The sequence below is a fragment of the Enoplosus armatus genome, chromosome 11, assembly GCF_043641665.1.
Source record: "Enoplosus armatus isolate fEnoArm2 chromosome 11, fEnoArm2.hap1, whole genome shotgun sequence".
NCBI classification, from domain to species: domain Eukaryota; kingdom Metazoa; phylum Chordata; class Actinopteri; order Centrarchiformes; family Enoplosidae; genus Enoplosus; species Enoplosus armatus.
Window position 1 is genome coordinate 4943533 of NC_092190.1, and position 14271 is coordinate 4957803.

Below are 14271 nucleotides of genomic sequence, written 5' to 3' on the forward strand. Positions count from 1 at the left end.
TTAAAAGTTTCCCCTAAAGACATGCCTTGACTACATGCTTTTTTTTGAAAGACTTTCCGACTTGTGGATTCTGTTTACCACTCTACTGTGAGTCAGACATTGAAGCCCCAAATTCCCATGTTTCATAAAAGCAGCATGGACATAAAGCTACCCTCTGGATTTTTACGTATAAAGAACAAGCGAGCCATCAAAACATGGGGGACTGCACAAGGCGGAGCAAGAAGTCAAGGGATAAATCTGATACTAAACATTACTACATAATAACAATTGATGAAAGTATAATATGTCATCACCTCCCACATACTGTTATGTTCAAACACACAAAAGTAACTCAATTAACTTTTTTTTTTGCTCATATTGCTTGGTGACATTAAATAAACGAATGTATTCAGAATTCCCTTATATAGAGAAGATATGAAAATATATTTGCATTCTTCAGTGTCCAAAAAAATATTGCAAATAGACACAATCTTCATATTCAAATATTAGGAAATGCTTGTCTTCTAATATATCTTAAAGAGTTTCATTTGATCCTCAAATCCAAATCATCCAGAATTGATGAATTATTTCAATTTATAACGCAAAGGACTTCATACAGCAAGCAGTCACATTAACTTCCATAACCTGAATTTATTTAATCATATCAACACACATACAACAATGCACAACACTTAAAACAGGCATTTGGAAACAGCTTTAAAAAGGATATAAACTATGAGTTTATATAATTGTGTTACCATGAGGTAACACAATTAGGACATTTATGCCTCACTCCAACAAGTCAGGTACCAGAAATTAAAATAACTCTGAAAGCAGGCAATGTCCCTGTGACTTAGCATAATAAAATAATAAGAACTTGGAAGACATATCTAAAAATATTACTAAATGATTTACCACACTTACACATAACATAAAAAAAGCACCATAAAGCATCATTCTGGACCAAAAGATAAGGAGTATAAGAGTTCCTAACCTGTGTCCGCGATGGCATTTGCACTCAAGGTCAGACTTCGAAATGCATTTAGCAATAAATACATTTGTAGTTGTGTACACAGATGTTGCATGATGATTTTAGTGTGCATTAACATGTTTCGAGTCAAGTATAAACAGCTTCATGTGCTTCTTGATAAAAAAAAATAAGAGAAACTGATGCACTGGAGCAAGAAAAGACTATCTTCAAGTTTCTGAATTAATGCTACCTCTAATTTAACACCAACTGAAATACTGTTAAAATAAATCTGTTAAAAGCAGCACGCATCTGAGTGAACAGAGCTAATAGTACTTCTGGACAGTTAAAGAAAAGGAAAACTTGAAATAAAATGTTGAGGCACATTTAGTTAGGATGCAGATAAAATATAGAAAATTAGCTCTCTAGTATCTTAGATTTAAGTTATTTATTAGCTCTGTCTTATTTGGTTATTTCAAGACTTTTCAGCCGAATTTTGAATTTTTCTCTCCCATCTCAGACACCAAAAATGATTTTGAGATCAGCCAGGGTGAGTTTGGAGGAGGTGCTTCCTGTTCCTGACAGCACATTTTGGGCCAACTCCCTTTTCTTCACCTGCAGTGTGGAAATCTTCTCCTCCACTGTGCCTTCACACTCAAACCTGAAAACACATACGCACACAAATACCAAAATATAAACAAACAAGGCAAACATTTTCTCATGAATCTGTGAGTTTGTGGTTTCACTCCTGCCTACATGACTGACGATTTTTATTGGAACAGTTTTAGGCAACTATAACTGTACTTTGGTGTTTTATTCTGTCACTTTGTAGCCTGATACTCCTCTCAATACTGTCCTTTTGCAACAATGTCATATGATGTAATACAATAATGTCCTGCTGATTTGTTACCTGTGGATGGTGACATCTTTAGTTTGTCCAACTCTGTAGATGCGGTCACAGGCCTGATCCTCCAAAGCTGGGTTCCTGTCAGAGTATTCAGGGGTTAGAAGTTAAAATTCAACCATTCTTATACTGAAAATGTCACAGATTTTCTCACTTCATTAGTAGCATTATTCATTCATCCGTTTGTGATGACTGTAGTCACTGCAAAACAGCACCAAATGGTGTTACTGTGTTTTATCTATGGAGGGTATGCATGGATTTGTTTGCGAGAGAGATTTTTATTTATTTTATTTTTATTTCAATTCTTAAAGAAGTTTATTTTACCATATTCAATAATGCAAGGTTATAAAAGGTCTTTAAATGTCAATTCTTTACTTGTAAGATGTTCTATGGGAATAACAGTTGAAGCTGAAGCACTGGAAGGGCTGAAGAGACAGTTGAAGTGTAAACACTGGATGAAGCTCAAGTTTCAGCTAAACTAAAAATGTTAAAAACTGCTAAAAAAAAAAAAGGGTCAGCTGATGTGTGATAATAACAATTTTTCAAGTGAAGTTCAGTTGAAGGTCAAATAAAGAGCTATAACAAGATGTACTGTACCAATAGCATAAAAGGAATAAAACAACAATAATGCAGACCACATACTATGTAAATGACTGGCTACTTCAAGCAGAGGGAAGCAAACATCTGCAATTATATTGCGCATGTCAGTGCGTCTCACCAGTGCATGTCCATGAGAAAGAGGTGATTCCCACCGATGAGATTGAGTCCAACCCCTCCAGCACAAAGAGAAACCAGCATCACCTTTGGCAGAAAACCAGAAATATAAATCCATATTTATATTTACTCACAATATGTTAAATGGCACACTGGTGTGTATACGAACCTTTAAACAACAACAGAAATTATTAACTATTAAAATCAAATGTTTAATTGTTGTCTAGTGCATTAAAATACTTGCTTATTAATTTAAAAGCAGGAACAGTTGTAGTCTGTTCCTGTTTTTTTTAGGGTCGAGAGTTTTAGGTGAGATTTACCTGCGGCCCTTTAGGGTTAGTGTTGAATTCTTCCACCAGGTCCATGCGGCGTTTGGGATTCACCTTCCCGTCGATAACGCTGTATGTCAGGTCCATCTGCTGCAGATGAACTGCCACAATGTGGAGCATGCTGGTCCACTGGGACACGATCACGCTACACAGTACCAGAGAGGAGATACCATGTGGATTACACATTTCATGGTTCTCTTGTGTCAATTGAGGTGACCACTTACAGGTTAACAGATGTCAGTAGTTTACAGGTTAATTAACGCATAGTCCTTACAAAAGATCGTATATAGGAGAAGTGCGTGACGAAGGTAAATATGTATGACACCACGATCACTCAATCTTTCTCCTTAAAGTGCTCAAACAATGAAAATTTGTCTGACGCGAGCGTGAGAATGTTTTACCTTTTCTGATCACCTTTTTGTCTGATTGCCGTCAGCTCAGAGACAATAGCAGCAATCTGGAAAATGGAGGTAAAAGAATTAGTTCGTTTTTAAAATTTGATAAAATAACACTAGTGGTACAGGAACATTTTTGATTTTTTGTACTAATGAACATTGACTTTGATATGTTGTATCACACCCTGTCCTGTCAAACATTTTTGGTGAGAGTTTTCTCACCAGGCATGACAGATTTTAACCTATGACTTATGAAAGTAACTATCTGAAGATATGATCTGTCATCATCTTCATCAACAATGGCAGCTGAACTTGTCTCCAAATACCCTCATGTGCTTTCTGTCCTCCCCAACAATTACTTTTTTCACATACAGAGAGTATCCAACCATTCTGATACAACCATTTATCCTGCATACAAGTCATTTGTTATTTTGATCTGGGTGGCCTCTGGTGAACAAAAACAACAGTCATATTCTGAACAGAGCGAGTAGTTTATCTTAGTCTATCTTATTACCAGCCCACAGGATGCATTCTCACATTCAGGGTGTAAATGTTATGTTAGGGTGCTGAGCACAACGCTTGCCTACCTTGGTGCTCTCACTGGTGTCCTCAAACAGCTTTGAGGGGAAGCGGGTGCCATTAAGAGCCACGGTGTCTTTGGGGTCAGGGCCCGATGGTGAGGGGCTGGAGGAGAGCGACAGGGCATTGAGCTGCTCCTCCAGAGACAAGACGATCCCATCACCCTGCAGCTCAGACGAGTCAAGTGTCTGAGCAGAGAAGGAAGGAAATCAGTGCTTGTGTATAATATTAAGTTGGACTTGTGTGTGTGGTGTACTGGTAAACATACCTTCTTAAGAAGTGACAGGTGACAGCAGCACTGTCGGAGGCGCAGCAACAGGGACAGGATGTGGATGGTGCTGGACGTCTGTTGGGGCTGCTGGGAACTCGACACAGCAGGGTCAGCCTGGGACATACCAAACTCATGGGCCACTGGGGAGGGAACACATACAATTTTGACAAACACCACCATTAGTAATAGCAACACTGATTAGGTTTGACTGGAATATTCTCCACATAACTTTATACATACAACTTTCTAAAAACATCAATCCAAAACAAACAAACAAAAAAAAATTCAGAATGCATGTGTGGTGAGGCCAATAGATGATTTAGGCAAACAATATATTCTCCTTCATTTACAGACCGCAAAATATCAAAAAGCATAATCTCATGCTCATAATCCTACAAGCAATTGGAGACAAAACAGCCAGATCAGAGGTTGCCTACTCCAAGTTTCAGATTAGCTGTAATTGTGGCAGACTGTCTGCACGCTCGCTCAACCTGACAGGACGTGACAGAGAGACTGTTGTGTACTTATGTGGATAATAGCAAACATGCAAACACTTTATTGTATTTACTTAACTGAGCATAAAATAGATTTCTGCTTGGTCAAATTAAATCATTCTGTCTCAACAAAACGTAATCTGTATCTGTGTCTGTGCTCAAAATGTCAAATTGCATGCTCTGGACTGAGGCACAAATATAATTCCATATAATCACAGTCACACCTCTCACAATAATTGGGGCAGTCTTCATAACACTCTATAAAACAACCAGCTGATATCTCACCTTTGTCAAAGGGATTGGAACTGGAAGAGTTTCCCTTTTTCACATCATTTCCTTCGTGTCTCTTCAGGTAGTTCTGCAGAGTGGATCTAGAGGAAGAGAGCAAATCACCATTCTAGTGTCATTTTATTTATTTATCTACTGTGTTGTCTTTAAACTATTAATGAAACAAGGAACTGGGGGATGGGGATATCTTCTTTCCTTCCTTTAAGGATGGCCTTATTTCCTAAGCTAAAGGAGATCGGTAAAGAAGTCGTAAACCACCATTCCTTAGCACTTTCAGAATTAGACAAAGTCATATCATGGCTGCTCAGTCTGAAACCTTCCAAACCAAAAAAGAAAAAGTGAATACAACATATAGACTAAAGGATATGGGAGATATTTTTTTCCCCATAAATCTTTGGTTAAATAATAAAAAAAACAAAGACAAGTAGTTATGTTACCTGGATTGGGCAAAGACCACATCATACACAGCCTGTTCATCCTGGGACAGTTTGAGTCGATGCACCTCGCAGGACCGATCAGGAAGAGACACCTGAAACATTCAACATTTCAAGACTTTGGATCTGAGTGTGTGTTGATGTTTGAATCAATCAACTCAGTTGTAGCTTGCAACTGGAACTCAGTTGTAGCTTGCAAGCAGCTGTGGCAAGCAGATACTCTGCCATCATTTAAAGACAAAATAAAAGACTCAATGTAATGTTCCCATAAGGATAGAAGTCCAAGGTGTGTGCCGTCCTTACAAGTGGTTTCCCTGTGGAGTCCAGCTGGTCTTTGGTTCGTCGGAGCAGCAGAGTCCTCGTCAGGATGTTGAGTCTCTCTCTGCCTCTCTTCGAGCCATTGTCCACCTGAGCTTTCCAGAGTTTGAACTCATCGAACGGAGAACAACGCAGAAACCTGACAGATCGACAGACAGACAGTGAATGAACAGAATCTCATTCAATTAACCAACTTGACTTCACCTGACTGCAGTGAAGATGCAGTTATGTTAGTTTCAAAAACCACTTCAGGGTCAGAATCATTTTCAGTGTATTTTCAGGGGGAAAAAATCATAATTTCACTTATTCCTTATGCAAAATGTCGAATCAGAATAGTCTACAGGCTGTTCATAGCGCTGCTTAATAAATAAATATCTTTAAAGTTGAGCCTATTCTCTCTCCACCTGGTCATTTTGTTACCACTAAGGTGTTGATTTTGCTCCCGTATGATTGTTTGTTCGCCTGATATTTCAAAAGGATACAAAACTATTTCACAGATTTCAATAGAATTTGTAAAGTTGAGGTTAATCTATAGCGCCACCTTGTGGACATTTATGAAGCACTTTTCATTCATAACTCTTGAACTGTGAGGAAAAACACCAGTTTTCATTTTTGCCATTTTACTTTGCGTCAAAGTGCATTTGACAGGAACACAATTTGCTATATAAAGTAAGTGGTCACAAAAGCTTTCTGTAATTATTTAATACTAAACACACCAGAACCCCACATGTCCATCATGCAGACAAACCAGAGGAAGCATTTCTGCCAGGTAAGACTTACTTGAGCAGCGAGTACATGTCCAGCAGGTTGTTCTGGATGGGTGTACCAGTGACAGCCCAGCGAGCACGAGCCCTCATCTGACAGACAGCTATAGAGGTCTGCACTTTCGGGTTTTTGATGTTGTGGCCTTCGTCCAGAACCACCCGGGCCCAGGCCACTCGCAGAAGAGGACCTGAGTGTGATGGCTGAGGAAAACAACATGGGATGAAGGGTACAGGAAGAATCTTTACAGCATTAAAGCTGATAAATGCTGAAGTCAGAAGTGCTTTACATCATAAATATACTGGATATTACTCACCACATCATCAGCATCTTTGTGGGGTTTCCCAGCATCCTCCTTCTGGACTGGGGTCTCCTTAGAGACCAAACTGTATGTGGTTACCACCACATCATAATCTGCCAGCCTGAGGGACAACAGAGAACACTGTCAAATCTTCTAAACTGGAAGGGAAGTTAATGTCTTAAGTGTTGAAGCCTTTAACATATCAACAAATATTGTTTCCCTCGAGTTCAGTTTGAGACCATAAAATCAAGGTAGTAGTTCGATACCAGTGTTTAACTTTCAGTGAAATCGTACTGTAATTATATGATCATGCTGTGTTATTGATTTACGAAATTCTGTAATTAATACAACAATGATTCCAAGCAAATTATGAGTAAAAACTAAGAAATTGGTTTATTTGTTGTGTGAAATGTTTTGTCAGAACACAAAGAGAAAGCGGGCTCTGTCTTTGCAGTGCTCTTTTTTTCTCAAAACTATAACACAGGAAGCTTTCATTTGTTCCTGGATCAGACCAAAGGAAACAGGGTGTGACTGCGTCTTAAGTAATAGAGACAGAGTGCTGAAAAGAGAAAACAGCAGTGCATGTGTGAATGTGTGCATGGTTCCCTCACAGTTTGGCATTTTTCTCACGGTTGTGGCCGTGGTACAGGTACACAGTCAGCTTGGCTGTCTTGACATGTCTGTCAATCTCCTTCTTCCAGTGGTGGACCAGGGAGGCAGGACAGATGATCAGAGTGCCTTTAGAAACCACGACGCTGGAGTCTGGATGATCAACAAACAAAAACAAATCGAATCAAACTCCAAATACTCTGGATTTCAGACAAAACAGAGATATTATCTAATTCAAACATGAATTGCATGGACAGTATTACATACTGTATTTTGTCATACCAACTGAAAGAGGGAGAAAAGGTTCTAGTTACCAGTTTTGGAGAGCCAGCTCTCCAGCTTCTTCTCTTCCTTCTTTTCCTTTTCCTTCTTTGCCTTGATCTTCTGAGCCAGTATGAGAGAAATCATGGTCAGGGTTTTCCCCAGACCCATGTCGTCCGCTGAATCCAAAGATTGAGAAAATAACAAACAATTATAATTTGAAGCTTCTTTGCAAGGGTCATTCTTGGCTAACCAAACTGCTTAGCTTTGTCTTTTGAGGGGAGAAAACTGAAAACAATTATATCATCTTTATCTCACATCTTTCATAATTTATTTATTTAAAATCAGTCTTCGTTGTAACCTCTTTAATAAAGATCAAAGACCAAAAAAAAAAAAAAAAAGGTGAACATACCCAGAATTCCTCCACAGGGATTTTGGGTTTCTCTCCAGAGCAGCCAGGCCAAAGCTCTCCTCTGATGGGCTAGGAGCGACACCTAACCGACCAATCACAAGAGGGAAATGATATCGGAGTAACATAATGGACCAACCAAAAAAGGACATACAGGCTGTTTCTATAGCCAATGGTCAGATGAATTTTCAGCAAAGATTTCTAAGAACTGATTTCTAAAAATAGCAAATATACAATAGCCAGAAGTATGTGGACACCCAAAGAATAAAATCATATGTGATTGCTGAATATGTCATTCGAAAACATGGGCAATAATCTGCTGCTATAACAGCCTCCACTCTTCTGGTTTCATGCTTTCCACCAGATTTTGGAACCTGGCTACAAGGTTTTCCTCCCATTCAGCAACAAGAGCATAAGTGAGGTCCAACACTGATGTTGGGTGATATGTCCACATGTTTGCGAGTCATTTTTTATTTTAAAAACATATCAGAATGCAACAATAAATGCATCATTCCCTGAAGTTTCGTCAAAATCTCCTTAGTGGTGTCTGATGTTCTGAGTGAAGTAGTGTGTAACCTTGATGCCCTTGGGGTCTGGAGCCTCAGCCTCAGGGTTGGGGCAGGTCTCCAGGGATTTGTGGAGATGGTCGATGGCCTCGCAAGTGGCATTTTTCACCGCCAGCAGACGGTCGTCAGTCATCCTGCCACCGTAAAAGGCCTGGACCTGTGGGTTTGCTGGAAACATGAAGGACTGAGAGTCAGGGTGTTTGCACAAGTGATAAATAAAAGCAGTGAGATAGAAAATCCAGAGAAAAATAGTTAGGATAGAAAAATAAAATCAGGGTCAAAATGCGAAATGCAAATTCAATCAAATATTGATTATTGAATATTGAGAAGAAGGATAGCCACATCTTGCCACAGGCTAGCTTTTTAGATAGATTCAAATAAAACTGATATGTTATGTCCTACGGCCTACCTCCATACATCTGGGTGTATCCCTGGCTCAGCTGGAGCCCCAGGGAGCTGCTAGAGGCCTGGTGTTGGGAGGGGCCTGGGTCTGGGAGGGCGGAGAGCAGGATGGTGCCACCCTGCCGACTGAATGGGTTAACCTGGCTGCTACCTGGACTAGCATCACCTCCGGTACATCCATCCTGGGACCCTGAGAGTAATTTGTACATTATAGTTGCAGTGGTCAGACACTGTTATTAATGTAAATTCAACTGTTTCACCATATTTATGATATTATAGAGCTTTTCGTTGACATTTGTCATTCTTTATCTTTGTACTTTCAGCTATTAATTCTAAATTAGGTTATTTGACCTAATTAAAAACATGAATTCATTTCTACAACAGCAGTAGAATAGAGTGAAATCTTTAAAAGCCATCATATATTATTCCTACTGTACAGTGAGGGAGTTACCAGGCTGAGAAGCAGCAGTGAGGCTCAGGGACCCCAGCGCGTCCTCCAGCTCTTTGACCTGAGTCCTCAACCTTTCGCCTTTATCTGGCAGAGCCGCCACATTCACCATAGACAGGGTGGCCTTAACAGGAGGGGAAAAAGGGGTGAGAGGATAGACAGACAGATGAAAACGGATACATAGAAAAGATAACCTAACCTGCTTTTTATTGTTCACACATGAGCCTAAAAATATTAAAATCAGCGAGAATTAACCAGTGATCAAACGATATGCCGTTGTTTGACTTGACCGTAATGAGATAATTGAACATACGAGCTGCTACTACTGCAGAGAAGATCTATCAGATGGCATGATTAGCTCGTAAATACAAAACACTTGCCAAATATTTAATTCAAAAGTAATGAAAATATTCTGTGTGTGGCTGCTGCAGCAAATTGCTCCCAGTTTCAGTTTCCATTGGATTACAGCGAGAAGGCACAGGACTGTGGTAGATCTGTACAAGAGCCCAACCATTACACTGGTATGGTCAATCTTATGAGCTGATTTGACGCATCACAAATATATTTTGGTGTATAAGTGTTGACAAGTCACAAGAAATTGCAGTGAGGAACTGCTGAAGATATGTTTGAGGTGCATATCTTGGTCAGAACTCTTTAAAACAAAATTGGTATTAGCCCAGCTCTAATCTGTACCATAGAAGCTAATCTATGACAAGAATATGTCTTTCACAGTTGGTCACTTACTCACCTTTTTCTGTTTGAGTTGAGTGGTGAGCAGGGTGTGCAGCCCTCTGGGATCTTCCTGTTGACCTTTGACCTTAGAAACTGTCTGGAACCCAGGGAAGGTGGTCAGGGTCTTTTGGACAGCAGAAACTGGAAGACTTTTCTGTGTAGCAGGCTTCGCTGACACCAACACTACATCATCGTCGTCGTCGTCGTCGTCATCGTCGTCTTGGAGGTTTTTGATTTGACTGGACTCTGACTGTGTTGGTTTGGTAGATGTGGAGTTCCTGGTGTTATCAGAGTGTCTGGAAGCCTGGGTGCTACTGCTGGGAGCAGATTTAGAGACAGTAGGGTGAGTTTGTTCCACCAGACAGGTTTGACCATCGGTTGGTTGCTGGGGCGAGTCCTTGTGAGGATCCTTTGAGGTCTGATTTATTTTCATGGGATGAACAGCCTTGACACTGGAGGTAGAAATCGTTTTTTCTGCTCCTCCCTGCTCAGTGTGGTTCTCTTTAGTCTTGTCTTGGTCCTTCTCTGTCATTTTTTCCCCAGTGTTAGCTTTGACACTGTTTCTCTCCTCATCTGAAACTCTCTTCTTTAACTTCATCCCCTGTGGAAGTTGTTTATCTCGGTAAGTATCCAATGGATTGAGCTCCCCTTCCTCCTCGTCATCTTCCACTCCTACAGCTACGCTCTCCACATCCTTGTGACTTGTCTCACTGTTTTTCTCATCACCTCCACCACACTGCATTCTTCTCCACTCAGAGTCCTTGTCCGTCTTGCCAGGAGCCTTAAAGGGGTTTCGGACAGGTGGAAGGCAAGAGGGTGGTAGCTGTGTGTCAGATAGAGGGTTTCTCTTTTCTTTCTCTGGCTGCGATGATGGAAAACAGACAGGAAAGTTAGAGGTTGAGACTGACGTGATATTTATTTGTAAAAGTTAAGAAGCTACTAAGTTAGAATAACATTTTATGATGTTGTTTATCTTATGTAGGTCTGCATCTAACTATTGTCATAATTGATTAATCTGCTGATTATCTCGTGACAAGAAGATTATCAAGATCATCAAGAATTCAACATAGAGCTCTGAACACGAGTGTGTGATGAGTAAGAGTTGGAGACAGGGTTGAAGACATAAAAGTGTTGTTTACAGCAAATGAGTCCCAGATACGGTTGGTGATAAAAGGTATCTGAAGTATAGAAATGTGTGTGTAAGGTGAAATTTGTGACAGGTGCCGTCTCTTACTGCAGTCCAAGGCACGTTTCCACACCACTTCTGGCCTGCTTTTTTGCCCATAATACACCGGTAGAACAACCTGGAAAAAACAGAATGAACTTAGAGTCAGAGGTCCAGTCCAACTAACCAGGTGTGTGGTCACCTAGAGACAGGTAGCTTCAAGTGCCAAATTAAAATGTAAAGCTTGCAACAGCAATGCCGTTTCTTTACTTTACAAAAGAAAATTCTTCCTGTTTTGGACCATAAAACAATCCACCTGCACACCCACCTGTGGCTCTGCTGTTGTTGACTGTAGGTGAGAGCTTGGAGTTCCACTATCGAATCTTCATGATGGAGGCAGTGGGATGGTGAGATGCTAGAGGAGATGATAATGATAAAGCACATCAAAAACAGAAAACATAAATCTGTGAAAAAAACCCCAAAACATTTTCTCTCAGAACCACAAAAGCAGAAAATGGAATCCAAAATTTGCCAAACAATTTAACCATTATGTCATTAAATAACCACCCGTTATAACCTCAAATGTTTTGACAATGGCAATGGTTGAACTCAGGCCCATCATGTATTAGGTATGTATTAAGTAATGGCTGATATCAGTGGAATAAAACTGGATGACAGTATGAATACCACAAAAGCCATAAGAGATAGCTAAGACTTGGGTAAACACAGAAAAGTGACAATCTAAACAGATGTGTCTTGCATCTCTTACTTTGAGGTATTAGACTTTTAACACTTCTGGATTGGACTACAATATCCCTAAGGCTTCTGTTTTGGTGGAGAGATCCACCCTCGCCTTTGACATCCTCTCTAAAGTCGTTTCACAGTGTTAGACACGGGACCAGCGAGGAGATACACTATATTGCCAAAAGTATTCACTCACCCATCCAAATAATTGAAATCAGGTGTTCCAATCACTTCCATGGCCACAGGTGTATAAAATCATGCACCAAGGCATGCAGACTGTTTCTACAAACATATGTGAAAGAATGGGTCGCTCTCAGGAGCTCAGTGAATTCCAGCGTGGTACTGTGATAGGATGCCACCTGTGCAACAAGTCCAGTCGTGAAATTTCCTCGCTCCTAAATATTCCACAGTCAACTGTCAGTGGTATTATAACAAAGTGGAAGCGATTGGGAACGACAGCAACTCAGCCACGAAGTGGTAGGCCACGTAAAATGACGGAGCGGGGTCAGCGGATGCTGAGGCGCATAGTGCGCAGAGGTCGCCAACTTTCTGTAGAGTCAATCGCTACAGACCTCCAAACTTCATGTGGCCTTCAGATTAGCTCAAGAACAGTGCGTAGAGAGCTTCATGGAATGGGTTTCCATGGCCGAGCAGCTGCATCCAAGCCATACATCACCAAGTGCAATGCAAAGCGTTGGATGCAGTGGTGTAAAGCACGCCGCCACTGGACTCTAGAGCAGTGGAGACGCGTTCTCTGAAGTGACGATCACCATCTGGCGATCTGATGGACGAGTCTGGGTTTGGTGGTTGCCAGGAGAACGATACTTGTCTGACTGCATTGTGCCAAGTGTAAAGTTTGGTGGAGGGGGGATTATGGTGTGGGTTTTTTTTTCAGGAGCTGGGCTTGGCCCCTTAGTTCCAGTGAAAGGAACTCTGAATGCTTCAGCATACCAAGAGATTTTGGACAATTCCATGCTCCCAACTTTGTGGGAACAGTTTGGGGATGGCCCCTTCCTGTTCCAACATGACTGTGCACCAGTGCACAAAGCAAGGTCCATAAAGACATGGATGAGAGAGTTTGGTGTGGATGAACTTGACTGGCCTGCACAGAGTGCTGACCTCAACCCGATAGAACACCTTTGGGATGAATTAGAGCGGAGACTGAGAGCCAGGCCTTCTCGTCCAACATCAGTGTGTGACCTCAGAAATGCGCTTCTGGAAGAATGGTCAAAAATTCCCATAAACACACTCCTAAACCTTGTGGAAAGCCTTCCCAGAAGAGTTGAAGCTGTTATAGCTGCAAAGGGTGGACCGACATCATATTAAACCCTATGGATGAAGAATGGGATGTCACTTAAGTTCATATGCGAGTCAAGGCAGGTGAGCCAATACTTTTGGCAATATAGTGTATCTGCCCCACGGTGATGTGAATACCTGGCCAAATGACTGAAGTCACAGCCTTGCTTGTCAACGCAGACGTAGAAGCTTTTGCCTTTATTTGGTCCATCTTTTACGCCCGTTTTTAACATACACACGATGCCTGTATGGGGACACAGAGAAGTTATTTAGCAAATACGTTTTACTTACTGCGAGTTAGCAAGGGAAAGTTAACTCAAAGGATAACCACATCTTGCCACAAGCTAGCTTTTTAGATAGATTCAAATACACAAGTTTCAAATAAAACTGATATGTTATGTACTACGGCCTATGTATCTCCATACATCTGGGTGTATCCCTAAAGTTAACTGGTTTACACGGATCATGAAACTGCTGCCTTGTCATACACATAACACAAAGTATTTCAAGGAATAACATATAAATATGGCTTCTGGAAACCCAACATAATACCTAACTTTCTATTTCACAACAAGCAATTAACTACCATTAGCTTATTGCAACTTACCGTGGACAGGACATATAATCTTTTCCATTGCTCAGTCACGTTCAATTCAGTTTCAGTTGCTAAAACATGAAACTAAGTATTTTCATATCGACCAATCACAACTGTCCGAAATCATATCCGGTGTATAAATATCAGTATAAATGTTAACGTCCAAATTATTTAATAGAATTAATCTATATTTACCGTAGAAATAAAGATATAATAATATATATAGTAATATGGCGTAGACTACATGACAACTTCCGTATGCAAAACGAAAAGTCAACGGCACGCCAGATTTTATTCTCAGTTACCTTT

General features: G+C 40.5%; 1 protein-coding gene across 1 annotated transcript; it reads right to left on the reverse strand.

Annotated features, from left to right (window-relative positions):
• Positions 1-650: 650 nt before the first annotated feature.
• On the reverse strand, positions 651-14002 carry ttf2 (transcription termination factor, RNA polymerase II). Its single transcript, XM_070914308.1, has 23 exons — positions 13975-14002; positions 13506-13611; positions 11656-11742; positions 11397-11466; positions 10179-11024; positions 9434-9554; positions 8990-9172; positions 8591-8748; positions 8018-8099; positions 7659-7784; positions 7347-7497; positions 6751-6856; positions 6453-6637; positions 5658-5811; positions 5358-5449; positions 4918-5003; positions 4136-4278; positions 3876-4055; positions 3295-3350; positions 2885-3038; positions 2569-2651; positions 1857-1931; positions 651-1607 (listed from the first exon to the last, which is right to left on the reverse strand). Exons 1-23 carry the CDS (start codon positions 14000-14002, stop codon positions 1463-1465), a joined length of 3417 nt encoding a protein of 1138 aa, XP_070770409.1. The 3' UTR covers positions 651-1462.
• Between the last annotated feature and the right edge of the window lie 269 nt (positions 14003-14271).

Excerpts from the sequence above, each read along its gene's own strand:
- ttf2 (XM_070914308.1), bottom strand. The coding sequence starts at position 14,002 with ATGGAAAAGATTATATGTCCTGTCCACG. Across the intron at positions 11,025-11,396 it reads GAAACGTGCCTTGGACTGCA|CCAGAGAAAGAAAAGAGAAA; the intron begins GTAAGAGACGGC and ends CCATCATCGCAG. Across the intron at positions 8,749-8,989 it reads ATACACCCAGATGTATGGAG|CAAACCCACAGGTCCAGGCC; the intron begins GTAGGCCGTAGG and ends TCATGTTTCCAG.